This window comes from Pituophis catenifer, unplaced genomic scaffold (genome assembly GCF_029215685.1).
Source record: "Pituophis catenifer annectens isolate HBS135680 unplaced genomic scaffold, rPitCat1.0.hap2 SCAF_2, whole genome shotgun sequence".
Classification (NCBI taxonomy): Eukaryota; Metazoa; Chordata; class Lepidosauria; order Squamata; family Colubridae; genus Pituophis; species Pituophis catenifer.
Genome location: NW_027256882.1, coordinates 147,040,539 through 147,061,997, shown reverse-complemented (window position 1 = coordinate 147,061,997; position 21,459 = coordinate 147,040,539). Strand labels below are relative to the sequence as shown.

At 39.3% G+C, this 21,459-nt stretch overlaps 1 protein-coding gene across 1 annotated transcript; it reads left to right on the top strand.

The window, feature by feature from the left end:
• Window positions 1–4,082: 4,082 nt before the first annotated feature.
• PSMD12 (proteasome 26S subunit, non-ATPase 12) lies at window positions 4,083–19,643 on the top strand. The gene is made up of 11 exons (XM_070934748.1): window positions 4,083–4,268; window positions 8,356–8,415; window positions 8,903–9,031; window positions 9,947–10,054; window positions 11,719–11,823; window positions 12,522–12,671; window positions 12,815–12,949; window positions 14,180–14,292; window positions 14,809–14,983; window positions 15,448–15,525; window positions 19,209–19,643. The coding sequence occupies exons 1-11, from the start codon at window positions 4,161–4,163 to the stop codon at window positions 19,416–19,418; spliced, it is 1,371 nt and encodes a 456-aa protein (XP_070790849.1). The 5' UTR covers window positions 4,083–4,160; the 3' UTR covers window positions 19,419–19,643.
• Window positions 19,644–21,459: the final 1,816 nt, after the last annotated feature.

Below are 21,459 nucleotides of genomic sequence, written 5' to 3'. Positions count from 1 at the left end.
TGGAAATGTCTTCAGACAGCGTTGACTCCATGGTCCTGAAACGGAGATGACCTTTTTCTCCTAAAGTCAGTGACGACTAACGGAGTAACATCTGCAGGGGCTTTTTTAAAAAAAACAGATCGTGTCATGTTTCTTACTCTGAAACCCACTTTTTAAAGTCCATCTTCAGAGTACACTTTCTTTGCTCTTTCCTCTGTTTCTCAGGCAGCCATCCTTCCTATTTTCACTCTTTCTTGTAATTTTGCTTCCTGGACATTTTTAAAAGATTGTCCAAATCTATGGGTTGGGGAAAGAGGAGGGCATAAATTACTTAAAAGGAAGGAGAATCCATTTATTTTAACAGTGTGGGGGAAGTGTAGGATGACTAATTGTAGGATGAGGATTTTAGGATGACTTTCCCCGCTTCATTACAATTGATATCTAAGAATGCTACAATATTTTTTTCCTGGCAGGAAAAAAACACAGTATTCTTAAGGGGAACTTTTTTGTGATATTTTTATTAAACAACTTTGGTTTCGATTTCAGGTCAGATACACAAGATTTATTTTCTGGCCCAGAGACTTCACAAACGAAGTGAACTATTTGTTGGGACCTAGCAAATATATGTTTGCTCTCAGCAGAACATCTCAAGGCTATGTTATTTGACATAGTCCCTGACCCTGAATGCAGGGAATGTCTGGGAGAGTCCAGGTTACCAAATTAGGCCAATCATAGTATTTTGTTGTTGTTTGTTCAAGGTATTGGGGGAAGATCATGTCTTATGTTTTAAAAGCTTGTATGCTTTAGTAAGTTTTACATTTTTGTACTCATCATAGCTTTGTTTTTAAACTGTTTTTTTAAAAAAATAATTTATTATTGCTTTAACAAAATCTGGTTTATTACTTTTGGAAAAAAAAAAATACCCACATTCTTTTATCCACAGTGGCATAGAGAGGTTATGGAGAGAAACATAATTTCTGCCTGATCCTATATAGCAATTAATAGCCGTAGGCACAGTTATCACTCCAGAGATCAGCTGCTAACCTTCCTGTGACTTCTCCAGACAAGTTATACAGGTTTATGTGACAATGGATTAACAGTTTCAAGCCAAATAGTTTTGTTATCAGGCTTGACCTTGGAGTTTTGTAAGAAAATCAGGAGTTAGTTTAATATAAAAAAGATGACAAAAATAGAGCCTAATATTAAAAAAGGTTTCTGAAGGGAGGCCCCCCCCCCCCAAAAAAAAATAATGGAGAACTTCAATGTTTTTCAAAGTGAAGGAAATCAGCAGAAGTGAAACCAAAATTTTTTTTTTCTTAATTGTCTTGGATAGCATCCATGTAATATGTAACTGAGTTTCTTTAACTTGCTTAATCTTCTTGTTTACATGGGAGGAAAGTTACAATAATGATGGCAGTGAGAAATTATTATTCTTCCTCCTTGAAAGGAAAATGTGAGAATGAATACTTTAATGTGTTAGTAGCTAAAAAAAAAACCCTCCCCAATTTAACTGAAAGCTGGAAAAATAGAGCTTTGAAGTTTGTCCCCAAATGTTAGTAACCTGATGGTAATACAGGTAATCCTCGAGTTACAACAACTCATTTTGTGACTATTTGAAGTTACAACAGCACTGAAAAAAATGACTTATGACCATTTTTTTCACTTACAACTGCTGCAGCATCCCCAAAATTCAGATGCTTGGCAGTTGACTTATATTTATGACAGTTACAGTGTTCTGGGGTCATGTGATCCCCTTTTGCGACCTTCTAACAAGCGAAGTCAATGGGAAAGCCAGATTCATTTAACAACCGTGTCACTAACTTAATAACTGCAGTGATTCACTTAACAACTGTGGCAAGAAAAGTCATAAAATGGGGCAAAATTTGCTTAACAAATATCTCACTCAGCAACAGAAATTTGGGGCTCAATTGTGGACGTAAGTCCAGGACTACCTGTATAAAGAAAGCTCTTAGGGTGCTTCCTGCCCCCATCCATTCCCTGAGCCATGTATTAGGGTGTGTTTTATACAGAGACCAATGATGTATGGTATTTTTATATAAGTGTTAGTCAGTTTTCTTGGCCTTGGATGTAGCCTGGTTTTTGTTGGAACCCAGGTCCTATTACCATAGTTAGACCCCAATTGAAAATAATTTGGGTGAAACTTACATTGACGATCAGGGAAAAGAGTGCATTTGAGCAAGACATTTATTTTCAAAACCAGAACTGAACTCATTCTTCCGCTTCATAATTTCAGGACAAAGTGATCTGACTCTGACATCTCTTGCTTTCATGAGAATAGATAAGATGATACATAACATAACCTCAGTGAAATGGAGCTTCTCTCCAACTTGGGTTTTCTTTCTTTCCCAACTCTTTCCTGGCTACCAGAATGGAGTGATGGTCAAGCAGCTTTCCTCCACAGCTTCAGCTGTGTCACACTACAACTCCTGAAATGAAGTTTTGAAACTGTAGTCAACATAGATCTCCATCTCCAGGATACCAAGTTGGGGGATGTAGATTTACAACTTCCTATTTAATACACTCCTTTCTTGGGGTCTTTGGTGCTCCCTAAACTTGCTTTGTTTTCCTGCAGGTATCTCCTTACCCAACTAGGTAACAGCATCAGTGAACAACAGCACAATCAAGGAACTACCAACTCAGATATATAATCAAACAAACAACAGCCTAATCAAGGAACCAAACCACCAAGACCATTCCCATCAAAACTGACAGGGCCAGCCCCTTGTAGATAGAGAGAGAAAATTCCTCTACCTTCCAGCATTGATGATGTTACCTAGTTCGGTAATGAAACGTCTGCAAGAAAACAACCAAGCTCAGAGAGCGCCAAGTTCAGCCCTGAGCTACATATATTCTCAACAACCTTCCTTGCTTCCCATCTCTTTCTCGAGGAATAGAATAGAATAGAATAGAATAGAATAGAATAGAATAGAATAGAATAGAATAGAATTCTTTATTGGCCAAGTGTGATTGGACACACAAGGAATTTGTCTTGGTGCATACGCTCTCAATGTACATAAAAAAAAAGATACATTCGTCAAGAATCATAAGGTACAACATTTAATGATAGTCATAGGGAACAAATAAGCAATCAAATCATATTAGGAAACAGTCAATATAAATCGTAAGGATACCAGCAACGTTACGGTCATACAGTCATAAATGGGAGGAAATGGATGATAGGAATGATGAGAAGACTAATAGTAATAGTAATGCAGCCTTAGTGAATAGTATGACAGTGTTGAGGGAATTATTTGTTTAGCAGAGTGATGGTGTTCAGGGAAAAAACTGTTCTTGTGTCTAGTTCAGGTGTCTGCAACCTGTGGCTCCAGAGCCGCATGTGGCTCTTTCATCCCCCTGCTGTGGCTCCCTGTCCACTGAACCCACCACTGGCTGGCCCCGCCTCTCACCCTCCCTTCCCAGTCAGTCCTTGCCTGGCCTAAAAAGGTAAGGGCAATTACCTTACCAGGAGGCACAAAACCTGGGTAAGCGTGGCTGGGGTGTGTGTCATGTGACTGGGTGGGAGTGAGTGATGTCGAGTTGGCCACACCCACCCAGGTTTTGTGGCTCCCGATGATTTCTTTTCTGTGGGGAAACGAGTCCAAATGGCTCTTTTGAGTGTTTAAGGTTGCAGACCCCTGGTCTAGTTGTTCTGGCGTGCAGTGCTCTATAGCGTCGTTTTGAGGGTAGGAGTTGAAACAATTTATGTCCAGGATGTGAGGCGTCTGTAAATATTTTCCCAGCCCTCTTTTTTGACTCATGCAGTATATGCAGGTCCTCAATGGAAGGCAGATTGGTAGCAATTGTTTTTTTCTGCAGGATTAACCCCCGAGGCTAATACAGAGCTTCCAGATCCGGCCTGCAAAAATCAGGACGCCCACCAGAGGGCAGAAATAGAGACACGCAAAAGGCGTCCCGATGTGGCAGAAGAGCGGCTGTGATTTCAAAGCGGCTCCTCCTCCCTCCCTCCCTCCTCCAAGGTGTCTAACGCAGTGCCTGTCGCCGAGGGAGTGAGACGCGAGGGGTCCTTGGGCGAGGAGGCTGTCCTCGTGGTTGCCTCTGCCATTCTAGCCAGGGGCTTCCGGTTCCGGTGAGTCAGTGCGTGACTTGAGTGTTTGACTGGAGAGCCCTGCGAGCCATTCAGGGCTGGACGAGACGGGGCCATGGCGGACGGGGGCGCGGAGCGGGCCGATGGCCGCATCGTGAAAATGGAGGTGGATTACAGCGTCACGGTAGACCAGCGGCTGCCCGAGTGCGAGCAGATGGCCCGGGTAAGCGAGCACAAGGCCCCGCCGAGGGCTGAGTCATGGCGCGGCCCGACTTTAGGCCGCGTCGGCCCTTCGCTGGGAGCCGCTGCTCCCCCCCGGGGGGGGGATTGGGGGGGCGGGGGAGGATCGCCTCTCAGACGGACCCTGCCCGGGGTGGACTCCGGCAAGGCAGGTGGGGGAGGAGGAGGAGGAGGAGGAGGAAGGCCTTTTTCGGCTCGCCAAGCCGCCTTGCCCGGCGTGGGAAAGCTAAGGAGATGCCGCAGACGGCTGGCTCCGCTCCCCTGGACGGCTGAGATGGGAGAAACGGGGCGGGATGATTCTCTCTTTCCCACGGGAAGGAGCCGATCGTGCGTGGAGTAGGCAAAGCGCGGGTCGCTCCCGTGTTTCTACCATTTAGGAGCGGTAGAAATCCGGACGAACCTTCCCCCCCCCTTCCACACACACACCCACACACACACACCCGTGCATGGTTTTTCGTAGGAATGAGGCCTCCGGAATTAAATATGAATATATTTATATATAATTTATATATATATATATGTAAAATAAGGCCTTTTCTTTATTGTAATATTACGGCGACTGGTCCCGAGAAGGTACCAAAGTGTCTTGCTTGCTATTGGGAGAAAAGAAGCAATTGTGGCTTTTTTTGAGGTTCGGCAGAAGTAAGATTGACATTTCCCCCCCAGCGTTTAACCGGAGCTTTAAATTTAAAGTGGGTTTCTTCCTCGCTGCAAATCGGTGTTGTTGCTGCTGCTGCTGCTTCGGGACTTTTAGTTTTATGGATTGATTTTATTTAGAAACCCGCCCGTGTCTCTCACAGGGGGGGAACCTTTTGGCTCCTTCCTTTGAACTCCTGTCGGATTTTACAAGAACCATTGGGATCCTTTGTTGAAGTAACATTAAAAGATTTGCATGGATGTCGTACTATTATATACTGCCTATATCTTGGATGTCCTATGAATTGTACTGTTTTATTTGTTTCTTGTGTCCATGGCATCGCTGCTTAGGATAGTTACATTTTCTTTCATTTGTTGTGTGTTATTAATGCACATGCCCTCCCCCCAAAAAGTGGATTGTATGAAATTTAATTATGAAATTAAGTATGAAAAATTTCACATTATTTGTGTTTAGAATTGGGTTCCCATGATGCTAACCTAGGTTTACTTCCTAGAGAAGTAATAGCTTATTAAAAGATGTAAATCCATGGGGGAAAAAATCCATCCAGGGTGCTAATTATCTTGAATTTAGAAAATAATACAAAACTGTCCATCACTATCCAGACCAAGTGGGTGAAGAACTATTGCTCTCTGCTGTATTGATTACATGTCCTGTTAAGGCTGTGTACTCATGACTTGCTGAACCCCATATTATCAAACTGGATTTTAATTTAGTTTGTTGGATTAATAAGTCAGTGTTGTAATTCATGTATGGCTAAGCATACTGTATGAATTTAGATTAAGTGGTAAAATCTCCCTACTACAGTATTGATTTTAATTTCTGATGATTTCAAGGATGCATCCATATCGGTTTCTTGGCAACAATAGAGAAATAGTTAGGTTTTATCCAGTTTTTTCTTTAAAATATTCTGTTTCTGGAATTTCCTGGTGGTCTTTCATTTGAATACTAACCTGGTTTAAATCTGGTTAACTGCTTAAGATCAGCCAAGATTGACTAAGTGCAGTCACCTGCTTCATATTGGAGTAAACCAGGGTTAAATTGTACATGGAAAAAATGTGTAATGTTAAATGCAAGCTAAAACATTGAACAGAGAGTTTTGTGCAAGAGAAGGGTCATTAATATTCCTTAGAATATTATGATAAATGAAGGGAAAAAACGTATTCAGAGTAGACATTGACTGGGCCTTCACCTCCCTTTTGGCTGTGAAGAAAGGTAAAAATTATCTAGCTAAAGAAGTTACTGCACACAGTTGGAACTTCAGATGTTGTCTCTGTCAGTGGAGTGATTTGAAGATCTACCATAAGAAGTTTTCTCTTTTGTGCACTTCTTGAACATAAAGTTCCTTCCTTCCTTCCTTCCTTCCTTCCTTCCTTCCTTCCTTCCTTCCATCCATCCATCCATCCATCCATCCATCCATCCATCCATCTCTATAGCTGCCCAATTAATCAAGTTACTCCATATTGTCAGTATTAAATTATTGAAGGAAGATCTCCTGCCTCTCCTGATATGGAAGGAACTGTGCAGCACATGAAATTACACTCTGAAATGTTCCGTTACATGTTGGGAATGTTGTCCTTTAACAGTACTGTCTTTTGGAACCAAATTGTAATAGCACTCTTAATTCATTTTGTCATGAAGGGCTTGCTGTAACACATTTTTGAATTTGTTTCTTGTGTAAACATTTTCCCGAGCTTGTTTTTTGTTGTTGTTTTTTTGCAATAGCAAGGAATTTTTCAGGGCAGTACACTCATGGCAATAAAGTACATATAACTAGCTGCAATGATTTAATTGGAAGAAAATAGCTAATGTAAATTATTATGTTTGGCAGAACAGAAATATGTTTGCTGTTTACTTGAGAGAGGAAGCAACTTGTATCTGCCAAAATGAGGTGCATGCTATAATTTCCCTCTCAGCATCTAAATGAATACCTTATAGATTTGATCTTGATAAACATTAGAAAAATAATTTCTGAAGACCGCTTTAATAGCATCCTGTTCCTTTGAAATTGAGTATAAAATCAAGGAAACAGATTTTAAATTCAGGAAATTTAAAGGTATAGTTTGACTCTCACTTTTTAAAATGGATATATATTTTCTTGGTAATATTGAGTAGCTTATTTCAGGTGTCCCCAACCCCTGGGCCACGGCCTACTGCCAGGCTTTGGCCTGTTTGGAACCAGGCTGCATGAGCAGCTGGTTGGTGCATGCATGCAGCTGCACATACTTGCGGAGCTCGACTTGTATGAGCAGTGGACTGGCGTGCAAGCGGGCCAGGCCGGCACTTGCATGGGTCGGTTCCCTCTCCCCTCTCGCTTGGCTGCCAAGCCATAAAGCTGAGGACCACTGACTTATTTGGAAGAGAATACAGGTAGTCCCCAACTTACAACAGTTTGTTTACTGACCATTCAAAGTTACAACAGCACTGAAAAAAGTGACATGGCCAGTTTTCACACTTTCAACCATTGTACCCTCCCCGTGGTCACGTGATCAAAATTCGGATGCTTGGAAACCGACTCATATTTATGATGGTTGCAGTGTCCAGGGGTCATGTGATCACCTTTTGTGACCTGCTGACAAGCAGAGTCAATGGGAAAGGCAGATTCACTTAACTATATTACTAGCTTAACAACTGCAGTGATTCACTTAAGGCAAGAAAGGTCATAAAATGGGGCAAAACTCACTTAACAAATGTCTTGCTTAGCCACAGAAATTTTGAGCTCAATTATGGTCCTAAGTCGAGGATTACTTTTACAAAGCAGTTGTAATTTAAAGGGTGAAACTTTGCTTTCTATCTGCAAAAGAAGCACAGGAAGCTAGATTGGATAGAGATACACACACATACACATGTGTGTGTGTGTGTGTGTGTGTGTGTGTATGCATGCATAGATCCATTTTCTTATTCCTAAATATTGACATAAGTGTAGTTGAAATCAACACAGTAAGTGATTCTGTTTTAAATGTAATTGCTTTTCATGCAGCTTGGTTACATTTAATACAAACTTTCCTATTTTAAATTAAACAAATAACATATTCCAGCAATACAGCAGTATTGTTTAGCCATGTTTTACTGAAGAAACCACCATTTTCTAGGTTATGTAGTCTATAATCAATCATGGTTTACAAAGCAGTCTTGCTGGATTCCCATAAACAAGCAAGATTTATTTTGGCTTTGAAACTATGGCTATTTTGAACCACACCATAGTTTCCTAACTTATAATCACTCCTAACTCACAGTCACTCTAAGTGACAATGAGATGGGCGGTATTTAAATATGGTTAAATAAATAAATGTATAAATAATTTTCATCCAGCTTTGTGATATGTTATATTTACTGATATATAACTTGGCAATTCAATTAATTTAGAAGTACTTTACTTTTTCATTTTGTATTAAGCACCATATTTCTGTTTTAGGATGGAAGGCTTCAGGAAGCAATCGAAACATTGCTGTCACTGGAAAAACAGACTCGAACTGTAAGTGTTTTTAAAATGAACTAGTCACTTCTTCAACTTTTAAAATTAGTCATTCATTTTTTCTCATAAATTGTGTGACTCTTCTGCAGATACCAAAATAGCAAGTGATGTCTTTTTCTTCAGCTTTTTATATGTTCTTACAGACAATGAGATTCTCATTGATTTTAGAAAACAGTGAAAGAGAGTTAGTCTACAGTACACGAGTATGGGAGTTAATGCTTAAATAATGCTTAAATAATCTTAAATAAGATAAAGTAAAATTTCCATTTATACGCAAGAATAAGATGTGGAAAAATTGTGATATGAGTCCTGGAATAATGAATTGGTCATTTGTGAATTCTGAGTTACTTTTCCTCCTGTGCACTTGATCTTGCGATCAGAAATGTATTTCTTTTCACAAATAGTTAAATTTTTAAATTTTTTAAAGGAACTCTTGCAAATATTTCACACTAAAAATGATATATTTTGTCTCCCATGCTTTTTTTAGGCTTCTGATATGGTTTCCACATCCCGCATCTTGGTTGCTGTAGTAAAAATGTGTTATGATGCTAAAGACTGGAATGCTCTTAATGAAAACATCTTCCTTCTTTCAAAAAGGAGGAGTCAGTTAAAACAGGTGAGTTTGCTGAGGGAAAAGGGGGAACTTTAGAAGGGTTTCTCCTATTTTTCCATTCTTGTTGTAAGATGTTGTCCATCTGTTCCTCCCCCCCCCCTCCCCTCCAAATTACATGACCACATTTAGGATGCTTAATAACTGGCTTACCTTTTTAATCGTTTGCAGCATCCCACAGTCACATGACTGCGATTTGTGATGTTTTTTGCTGATTTCCGGCAAAAAAAAAAAAAAGCCCATCCAGAAGAATGAGTTCTTATTTATGACTAGTATTCACTTAATGACAGCAGTGGTTTACTTAATAACCACCACAAAAAAATGTTGTGCAATTGGGTTTAGTCATGTGGGTGGGTGCCTCAATTTATGACAGTAATGACTTACGACTGGAAATCCAGGCTCAGTTGCGGTTATAAGTTGAGGACTTCCTGTATTTCTTTGATGTGGTCTCCTACAGTTACAGCTCAGCAACTATTGGTCTATGCTGTAGGTAGACTGATCAAGATTTCATACGTGTAAAAGAGAATTGGATATAATTGTTTCCTGAATCATATCAGGTCAAATGAAAAGAGTTTCTGTATTCTGAAGACTGATTCTTTGCAGTTTAAAATAGTTTATACTTGTTATTTTAAGATTTCTGTAAGGGATTAAATCTCGATGACTTTTTACCATCTTGTGTAGATTAGCTTTTATTCCTTAAACCTAATAGTAGGTTTTATTTAAAGATTGGATCTGATGCAGAGTCCACAACTTCCTATTTGTTTTGTTGTGTCTCTTCCTTGGATTGCAAACATTTTCAATTTCCTTTGATATTTTGAAATAAAATTCCATGAAGGCAATATTACTGAAACAAATGAACACCAATGCTGTCTGTGCAACTTTATATTCAGTAAGTGTAATCTTTCTCATTATTTATGCTAGGCAGTTGCTAAAATGGTCCAACAGTGCTGTACGTACGTTGAAGAGATTACAGATTTGCCAACAAAATTGCAGTTGATTGACACATTACGTACAGTGACGGAAGGAAAGGTAAGATATTTGCTTTTCGCGATCTGTGGCTTTTTTAATTTCTTTGTCATAGTTAAGTAGCATTCAGGGTTTTCTTGGTGCCTTGCAAACTAAATATAGTTATCATGAAACAATTTGATAAATTCCAGCTTTAATATTTGCTAATGGAGGGTATAAAACAGCATAAAAACCGACACTCCAAAAAATACATCAGTGACTAGGATTTGAAATAACAGCCTCGAAGGCCTTGGGAAAGATATTCAAACGTCGAGATGTGTGTGTACCTACAAAGATCAGAATCATACAAGCCATAATATTACCTGTGACACTTTATAAAAAGTGAACGTTGGATTTGGAAAAAGCAAGATAGAAAGAAGCATTGATGCTTTTGAACTTTGATGTTGGAGAAGACTCATGAGAAAAAATGTGGATAACTAGAAAACAAACCAATACAATCATTGAACAAATCCGCCCAGAGTTCTCATTTGAGGTATAAACGATGAAGCTCAAATTAGACCTATTATGTGAAGACCTAGCTCTCCAAAGGCTGGGAAAGATGGAAAGAAGAAGAGGGTGACCAGCAGCAAGGTGGGTAGACTCAGTTATAGTGGCGATGAGTGCACCATTAGAAGACCTGAAGAACTAGATAGGGAAGAGATCATCACGGGGAAAATCTATGGGGTCAACAACTTGATGGCATGTAATCAATTAATCTTGATCCATTTATTCTTCTATTTGCCTTGTGATTCAGTCCTCATTCCATATAAAAGGCATCTATTTTATATTGGTCACTCGCATTTGTATTCAATCTGCATATATTCATTTACCCATTCATTCTTGCTCTTGTCCTTGTTTTATCACCTGAGGGACTTAAGAAACTTACTGTTTTCATTCAGTGTACTTTTGTGTTTCTTTTGACATATCCAGCCCAAATAGCAGAAATACTGGTGTCTATGTTTGAGAGCTTAATGCATAAGGGACACTGTGTCTTCTCAGCAAGGCATTCAACACATTCTCTCATAATACCTTCGTTAAAGAAATGGTAAAATATGGGTGAGGTAACTGTAAGATGGATTTGTAATGGATTCTCAGCATTCATAGAATACTGATCATTGGCTCCACATTAGCTTGGAAAGTATTATTGAATAGATGGCAGAGCACAGAATCAGTATACGGATAGATACGACAGGAGCTCTGGCTTTCCCTCTTCTGTCACAATTCCAGGATACTTTGGTAACTATTTATATGCCTTCCAAATCTCTCCTCAGTCATGGTGTATCAGAAACATCTATTCAGCATAATAACTTGGCCTTTTGACTCATTAGCACATAAATATACATTAGCACGTTAAGCTTTTACTGTATTTTATTTTACTTTGGCTTTTTTTTTTGCCATTTTATTTTTTATTATAAAATATATAATTTTTACATTATAAAATATGAATATGATGCTATAGAATATAGATTACAAGTGAAGATTTGGATAAATTAAACCTTAAACTGAAAAAAAAAAGTTTATCAATTATTTTTAAGATATTAATAAACAGACGATTGCTTGTATAATTGATTCTAAGTGTGACGTTGATAAATATATTTTATATTTGTAAAAATAATAAGGCTTCTTCCACATACGCAACACTAGGCTTATGCAGTGGTTAATTCTTAATTCTGCCTTGCTGTTTTTAGATATACGTTGAAATTGAGAGGGCTCGGCTGACAAATACACTGGCAAAAATAAAAGAACAAAATGGTGACGTAAAAGAAGCAGCCTCAATTTTGCAGGAACTTCAGGTAATATAAAAGAATAGTTTAGCTTGGGATCGGCGCTCGTGTTTCAAATACCGTCATCTCTCTTTCCAATTTTTAAAAGTTGTTTTGATCAGTTATCTACTAGTCACATTAGGACATTAAATAGTGCAGAGGTTTTGGGGTATTTATTTCTTGTGTTTTAGAAACCTTTTAAATAAAGTGGTTAAATACATTCCCCACACAGTATTGTTTACTTGCCACTAAGGGTTGCAAACCTTACCTTTCCCAGCCAGAAGATAACCACCTTTGTAAGCGATCCCCCAAGAAAACAATGAAAATATTCTCTAAGAAGATGTACTCGGTGGGGTCTGAAATCCAGTGTGATGCACATCATCTTTTGCAATGGGAGTTTTTTTTTATCCCCCTGCCCCCAGCCTTTAAGAATAGATTTTTGAGAGCTTAGTCTGATGCCATGTGTCAAAAAGCTTAAATTTCATTTTGAATTTGACCAAAATGCAAAATAAATGAAGCTTATTCAGCTGGGAATTGAACAGACTTTGTCTACAGAATCTTGTCATACTGTAACTGTTTGGATTTGCTGTAGACTTGTAACTACCAAGCGAAGAGTTTTATGTAAATTTTGTAAATTAAAAATAAATTAATGCTTTTGCTAGCTTCGTGTGCAGTTCTTAGAATTTCACTTGTCTCAATCTGTAATATTTTAACACATTGAACTTTAGGTGGAGACCTATGGATCGATGGAAAAGAAGGAACGTGTGGAGTTCATCTTGGAACAGATGAGGCTTTGTCTGGCTGTAAAGGACTACATTCGAACTCAAATTATAAGCAAAAAAATTAACACCAAATTTTTCCAGGAAGAAAACACCGAAGTATGTCTGGTGGTAGAAAACTTTTTATTTGCTGCTTTATGGGGTGTTATTCACACATCTTAAATAGTTCTCACGCTACTGGGGAAGTGAAGATGTGTATGTTTAACGTGACTCTCCTAACCCAATGTTATTTGACATTTCAGAAACTAAAATTGAAATACTACAATTTAATGATTCAGTTGGATCAGCATGAAGGTTCTTATCTTTCCATTTGTAAACACTACAGAGCTATTTATGATACACCCTGCATCCAGGCTGAAGGTGAAAAATGGCAACAGGTAAGAACAAGAGGAGAATAGATTATAAACTGTTAATGTCTGTATAAGCAAATGCTGCCTTTATGAAGGTACTCATTTAATTTTTAGGGCAATAAAAGTCAAATGTTATTGTTTTCCCATTATCAATATTTTAGAGAAAAAGTGATTTATATTCCATGTATATTTCTTGAAAAAGCATTTTGCTGTTTCTAGAACAGCTTCAAAGTTACGTTCTTTTTTATTAAATAAAATGTAGTTATATTTGATAGAATAGAACGGGTCCCCAACCCGTGGCTGATGGGCACTTTGTGCGCCGGGCCAGTCCTTGACCAAGGGCTCGGTGTGCATGCACCGGCCCACCACTTGTGCAAGGGATGCATGCGTGCACCGCTCATGTGGCCCAGTTCCTCTCCTCCCCCAATATTCCCCCCACCCTTTTTCCCTCCCCACCACCCCCACTCCCCTTCCCCCCTTCCCATCCCCACCACCCCCAGACTTCCCAGAACAAAATACAGGGTATTTCGATTAACAATCATAAGCTAAATTAGCCTAACTATTCTTAGACTACCTAATGCCCCCCTGAAACCTTAACTCCACTATGGATAACATAATACTTCTAAAGTAAAATTTAACATTCATTCATAAACTATTTGATATTTTCTTGTCTGATACTTATTTTGAATATAATCAATCCATCTTCTCCATTCTGATATGTATCTTTCTTGTGTATAGTCCTTCAAATATGCTGAAATTTTCGCCATTTCCGCTAAGTTCGCTACTTTCAATGTCCATTCTTCAATAGTAGGCAGAGTCCTTCCAATATTGCGCTACCAACAGCCTAGCTGCTGATATTACGTTCAAGATCAGTTTAGTCTCATTATTTGCTTAATTTTCAAAGTTATCTTAGGAATTGAAAACTCCATACAAATTTATGGAACAATGTTCTAAGGTTTTGAAAATGCTTTTAGGTACATATATGGGAATTCCACTAATACCATTTAAATCTTCTTTAAAATGAAGAATTCTAGCCTAGAAAGCTTTAAATTGTTTTCAACGAATTTCCTCATTTTGTATATAAAATTGATGGTCCGTTTGGTTCCTTTCAGCACTCCAAATTTGTAATTCCAAGTTAAGTTTGTTTGCAAATTGGTACATAAAATAAAAATCAGCTTCTTATTCCAAATAATGTTGTTTATTTTGATATATCAGCACGTCTCTGCAGATCAGTTTCTTTCTCTTTCTCTGAAACAGGCGCTGAAGAGTGTTGTGTTGTATGTCATCCTATCCCCTTATGATAATGAACAGTCTGATTTGGTGCACAGAATAAGCAGTGATAAAAAACTAGAAGACATCCCCAAATATAAGTATGTGGCTTTTAATTTTTTTTTTTTTAAGAATACGTTTGGGATGAAATAGGTGCAAATGCTAATTTGCAGAATGTTTCCTGTAGAATTTCATATATTCATAACGCTGTGTCGTTGGTAGGGAGATGGCTAAGATACATATTTGAATTACTCCCGTTTATAGAGAGTAAAATGATAGTTGTGATATTGGTGTGCATGTAAGTTACTGATTTCTGTTCCCAAGTTTTGTATATGTATATATGTTAAACTGAAACTGTATTAGTATCCTTGATGCATATTTGTAAAGAATTTTTGGTAAATAGATATGTACATACAGATATGTATAGTGATGCTGGTATACTCTTTTGAATTAATAGTTTTGTTTCTGACATAATGCAATTACACATATCTAAGAAAGCAAGTAAGGTAGATTAATGCAATGGTACCACTGGCAAATTCTTTCAGAAAATGCAGTGTTCTGATGGACGTGAAGATGATTTAGCCATTTAAGAGGCTCTCTTTCTTTTTTTAAACTAGAGATCTTTTAAAACTGTTTACTACAATGGAATTGATGCGCTGGACTACCCTTGTGGAGGATTATGGGAAAGAATTGAGGGAAGGATCCCTTGAAAGTCCTGCAACAGATGTGTTTGGCTACACAGAGGAAGGTGAAAAAAGATGGAAAGATTTAAAAAACAGAGTAGTGGAACATGTAAGTCAATTCTATTTTTTAACCCTTTGTCATTAATAACCGTCCTTTTTATTCAAACTATTTTGTTGGTGGGACTGACATAGTGCTTATTGCCAAACTCTGAGAAGTTATTTTTGACAGATACACATCTTTGTTCTAGTTGGAATATAGGAATATAAATTGAATAATGTAGCAGTGCTGTTCCATATAAATAAACTTTGATACAGAGAAGAATGTGAAAAAAAATGTCTTTAAAAATGTAATTCACTGCTAATTCCTTCCAACAACTTGTTTGCTATACATTAGAGTTGTATCTGAGAATATCTTGTATGTTTCCTGCATAATAAATGGAATAAATTATTTAACTCTCAATAAGTATTGAAACATAAGCAAATGCTTGAATCCATTGGAAGATTTCCTTTTATATTTTGGGAAATTATTCAATTAATACCTAACAAGGATCTATTCTGATTTTTTTTCTTTAGAATATTAGAATAATGGCAAAATATTATACCAGAATTACTATGAAGAGAATGGCACAACTTTTGGATTTATCAGTTGATGTAAGTGATGCTCGAGATTCCTTATGGCTTTCACATGAGAGAAAATGTATGACACAGTTGGAAAAAAGAGCATTAGTAGTATTTTTGGAGCTTTTAGAAAACTATTTCCATGGGGATGTACATTTAATTTGGTGGTAGAATCAGTAAATCTCATTGAGATTCTGCTCCTGTACATACTTCTCTTGACTTATTTATAGGTGAACTTATATTTCAGGAAATTTATGTAATTTTTTACTAAAGGGGGGGGGAGTTTAGTCTTTGAATTAGTGTTGGCTCCTGGCAATTGCTGTGACTAGTCCCTGCGGTATTGGGGGGAGATTTTTTGAAAGTTTGCCAATTAATGAAATATACCTGTTATATTTCATTAATATATATCATCAGATAATCGCCCGGCCGCCCTGTTTAGGGTGACCCGCTCCCTGCTCCACCAGGAAGCACGGGAGGACCCCTTGGAAGGTAGAGCCAAGGATTTTGTACAGTATCTGTATGACAAAATCGCTCAGATTCGGGAACACCTGGACTCTGACTGGGTAGATTCAGCGGGGAGGACAGAGGCAGGTCTTGTGAGTATTATCTGGGAAGAGTTTGATTCTGTGACTCCCGAAGACGTGGACAGGATACTGGGCAGACTGAGCGCATCCACATGTTTATTGGACCCGTGTTCCTCCTGGTTGGTGCTGGCCTCTCGGGAGGTTATACGAGGCTGGCTCTAGGGGATTATAAATGCTTCCTTGAGTGAGGGTGTCTTCTCTGCCGCCTTGAAAGAGGCGGTGGTGAGACCTCTCCTCAAGAAGCCTTCCCTGGACCCAGCAGTGTTGGCAAATTATCGTCCAGTCTCCAACCTTCGCTTCGTTGCGAAGGTTGTTGAGAGTGTGGTAGCGCGACAGCTCCCCCAGTACCTGGATGAATCGTCGTATCTGGATCCGTTCCAGTCGGGCTTCAGGCCTGGGTACAGCACGGAAACGGCATTGGTCGCGTTGGTTGATGATCTCTGGAGGGCTCGGGACAGGGGTTGTTCCTCTGTCCTGGTCCTATTAGACCTCTCAGCGGCTTTTGATACCATCGACCATGGTATCATGCTGCACTGGCTAGAGGAGTTAGGGGTGGGGGGCACCGTCCTACGGTGGTTCTCCTCCTTTCTCTCCGACCGGTCGCAGTCCGTGTTGACGGGGGCAGAGGTCGACCCCGAGGCCCCTTGTATGTGGGGTGCCACAAGGGTCGGTCCTCTCGCCCCTTCTGTTCAACATTTATGTGAAGCCGCTGGGTGAGATCATCCGTGGTTTCGGGGTGAAGTACCATCAGTACGCTGATGATACTCTGCTGTTCATCTCCACCCCGGACCACCCCAATGATGCCCTTGAAGTGATGTCCCGGTGCCTGGAGGCCGTGCGGATCTGGACGGGGAGAAACAGACTCAGGCTCAACCCAACCAAGACCGAGTGGCTGTGGTTTCCGACATCCCGATATAGTCAGTTGGTGCCATCACTGACTATTGGGGGCGAGTCATTGGCCCCCACGGAGAGGGTTCGCAACTTGGGAGTCCTCCTGGACTCACGGCTGTCTTTAGAAGAGCATATGACGGCCGTGGCCAGGGAGACTTTTTATCAGGTCCGCCTGATTCGCCAGTTGCGTCCCTTTCTGGATCGGGACTCGTTAAATACGGTCACTCATTCTCTCGTTACTTCCCGCTTGGACTACTGCAATGCTCTCTACATGGGGCTCCCCTTGAGGAGCACCCGGAGGCTCCAGCTGGTCCAGAATGCGGCCGCGCGGGTGGTTATGGGAGCGATGTGGCGCTCCCATGTGACCCCCCCTGCGCGAGCTGCACTGGCTCCCGGTGGTCTTCCGGGTGCACTTCAAGGTTTTGGTTACCACCTTTAGAGCGCTCCATGGCATCGGACCGGGGTATTTACGAGACCGCCTTCTGCTACCAATAGCCTCTCACCGACCAGTACGCTCCCATAGAGAGGGGCTCCTCAGGGTGCCGTCGGCCAAACAGTGTCGACTGGCGGCCCCTAGGGGGAGAGCCTTCTCTGTGGGGGCACCTACCATCTGGAACGAGCTCCTCCCAGAGATACGGAGGATCCCGGACCTGCGCACGTTTCGCCGTGCTCTCAAAACTTTTCTATTTCAGCAGGCTGGCCTGGCCTAACTCTCCTCTTTTAAATTTTTAATTCGTGATTTTATAAATTGGGTGTTTTGTGTTTCGGCCAAAATATTTAATAATTTTAAGGGATTTTTTAATATTTGTATTATCTGTATTTTATCTTGGCTGTTCACCGCCCTGAGTCCTTCGGGAGTAGGGCGGTATAGAAATTTGATTAATAAATAAATAAATAATAAATATTTCGTATATAATATAATATAATGTAAAAAGTATGCAGAGTAAAAAGAAATGTTTCTCAAGATGTAGTTTCTTAGCTATTACCAATGATAGGCCAACTAAAAAACTATAACTTCAAATCTAGCAAAAAAGCTAGTGAGCTTTTCAGAACACTGGTGTTTGCTAATGGTTTAGTAAATACCTTCTTTACCCTACTGGAGGGGAACCTGAGTCTTTCAGAACACTGGCATTCAGTAGCGTTTTAGTGAATGCCATTATTGCCACCTTTCATAATGAAGGCTAGCTCTCTGAACCTTCCATAACAATGGCATTCGCTACCATTTTCACCAAATTTAATATCTGTTCCTCCAGCGCACCAAAAGATTTCCTCTCTGGAAATTCTGAAAAATCTCTTGCCCATGCTGGAAGAACAGAACTTGGAATGCTGGAGGACTGCTAATCTAGAAAAAGTGCTAGCAAACACCAGAACTAAAATTCTAAGCGCTATTGCTATAATTTTCATGATAGTTCTCCTTGGTGGGATGGGGAAGAGGGCCCAGGCCTCCTGGATGGGGAGGGGGGCTGTTTGACACCCCCCCTCCCAAGTAGTCACTTAAACACAGCTGGAAGATTCAGGATTGCAGCTAATGAGCGTGATGTGGCATCTCACTTAGCAACTGCTTCACTGAACAACTGAGATTCTGGACCCAATTGTGATCATAAGTGAAGGACTACCTGTGAAATCAAAGTTTCAGTTCTGACCCACATTTTATTTTGGATGACATCAGGTATGCCAGTCAAATATAAATGTTTCTTAAGTACATTTCATTGGAAGTATGTGTGTGCATATACAGATAGTCCTTGACTTACAACAGTTCATTTACTGAGTGTTCAAAGTTACAACAGCACTGAAAAAAGTGACATGACCATTTTTCACAGGTGCGACCTAAGTAGCCTCCCCATGATCATGTGATCAAAAATTCAGACGTTTGGCAACTGATTCATACTTATGAGCGTTGCTATGTCCCACGGTCATGTGATCCCCTTTTGAGACCTGACAAGCAAAGTTGGTGGGGAAGCCAGATTCACTTAACAACCGAGTAACTGACTTATCCACTTCAGTGATTCACTTAACAATTGTGGCAAGAAAAGTCGTAAAATGGGGCAAAACTCACTTAACAACTGTTTCACTTAACAGAAATTTTAGGGTCAATTGTCATAAGTCGAAGACTGCCTGGATATTCATTCATTTCTTCAGAGTATGGATAACTGTGACATACTACTATGAAACAATGAAAATTCATTCAAAATGGTTTGTTAGTTTGACTACCTGATTCTCTGTCATTTATTTGCTTTACAGGAATCTGAAGAATTTTTGTCCAACTTAGTGGTGAATAAGACCATCTTTGCAAAAGTTGATAGGCTGGCAGGAATTATCAACTTTCAGAGACCCAAGGACCCAAATAACTTACTCAATGACTGGTCTCACAAGCTCAATTCACTGATGGCTCTAGTTAACAAAACTACACACCTCATTGCCAAAGAGGAGATGATACATAACTTGCAATAAGGTGCCTCAGTAGCCTTAATGCTTTAGTGAGGCATTGAATTGGCCATAGAGACTTTATCCCACTGTATATTTTTTCATCTCTCCCTTCCAGATGAAACTTAGAACATAATCACTCTTGAAGAATTGTTGACAATTAAGTTCCTTTGATTATTGATTTGGTTTATAACAATTTTTTTGCTGCAATTGATGGGGAAAAATAAAATTGTACCGCTTGTGTAATGGAAATGGCCTTTGATTTATCCCAATTCATCCTGGATTTGTCTGATTTGCATATCTTTTTACATTGTTAGATACATGTTGTAATACATTCTTTTATAAAGAAATGTGACAAAGTGTTTATTTAATGTTGATTCTCCTAGACTGAAATTTCAAGCATGAAATAAGTATAATTTCTCTCCTATGTTAAAGTATGATAGGTTTATAGCAGATCAAGAAAAGCATGGAATTAAGTTGTAGCTGGTTTGTATGTTTTTATACATCAATGCTTTTCACTTACATTTAGGTAGGTACGTTAACACAAACAGTTACCAAAAAAGTCTAAAACATTGCTGATACTTCATTATGTCTTGATAAAGAATTATCTAGGCTGTTTCAAGTAACCTTACAATCTAAACTGAAAGCAAAATGTAAATAAGTCAAACTGGTTTTCTAACCTTGCATTCAACTAGTAAATAGCCATTTAAGTTTTGGCTCATAAACTTGAAGGTCGAATTTTAAATGTACAGGCCTGCAGAGTGCTATATTGTGCTACTAATTAATTGATTGCCATGTTCAGCTACTGAGACAGGTTGTTTCCAAACAAACATGTTTTAAAAATGGCACTTAAAACAATATAAAGGATGCATAGGTAAGTGCCTTGGTTACATTGAGGTTAATGGTTTGAGCTTGCATTTTTAAAAATTGTATTCCTTTACATTATTTGGCAATTTGCAAATTTTCATTGAGAGATTGTGATGTGGCATGAAGCAAGGAGTGGACTCTGCTATTCTAAAGAACAAATTGCTCCAATGTTGGATCATAGCCTATATAAACGAACAAAAATAGATATTTATGTTACATGTTTTACTCCATTTTGCATGGTATGATGTAAATAGAACAGTTGCTTGTACAGGCAAATTTTGTTCAGGCTCATTCTGAGATTCACTATTCCATATAAGAATTGTTGGTAGTTAATCTTCATCTGTTCCTGTTGTATCTGATGATTTTCTATCAGAAACTTGAAGTGAGTTCACACGGAGCTTTCAGCAATCTCGTGATCAGAGGTTTAGACCCTGGACCCCAGTTAATGGTTTTTTAGAGAGAGACATGCCTCTTGTAGAAGAGGAGGATGGAAAGTGATATTTTTGAATATTCTCCTCCAACCCCCCTCAATCTCTCTGATATAGGGAAGGTCTTTGAGTAGGTTAAGAAAGGGCAGTGGATGGTTTCCCAGAAGAAGGCAGCCATCCCAATCTTGGCTATGTAAAACCTAACCTTTAATTTAAGTGCTATGTATTGCATGTGATGTCTTACTAACGTAAAGAAGGACCAGAAGATGCAATACTTGACTTAAAGTGCTTGTCCAGCATGTTATGTGTGGCTATATTGTGCTACCTCATGTCATGATACGAGCCCAGTGAGTATCTAAAACCATGCTTGATTCTCATTACATATTAAGGTGCAACATTGAGAGATTCATTTCTTATCCACTTTTACTAAACTTGCACGTGTCGGAAGGCCAATGTCAATTGAATTCTGTTGCCTTTGCTACATTGCAAAATGTTGTTCACTGCCTACGACGATTACAGAAGGCCCCACTACCTGATATTTAGATAACTTTCCTTGGATTCTTGTGCCATTGTTCAGTTCATACAGGATTATTCTACAACATTTAGAAAAAAAATTCAGTGGCAAAAAACTAGAAATTATCTGCCCAAATCCATAGTTCTGAGGATTTGAACAAATGCCGATTAGCCTTTTTTTCTACAACATAATCCTAAATTCTCCTGAGCTTCTATCTACCATAACAATGATGCCTCCCATGCTCTTTATATGACATTCA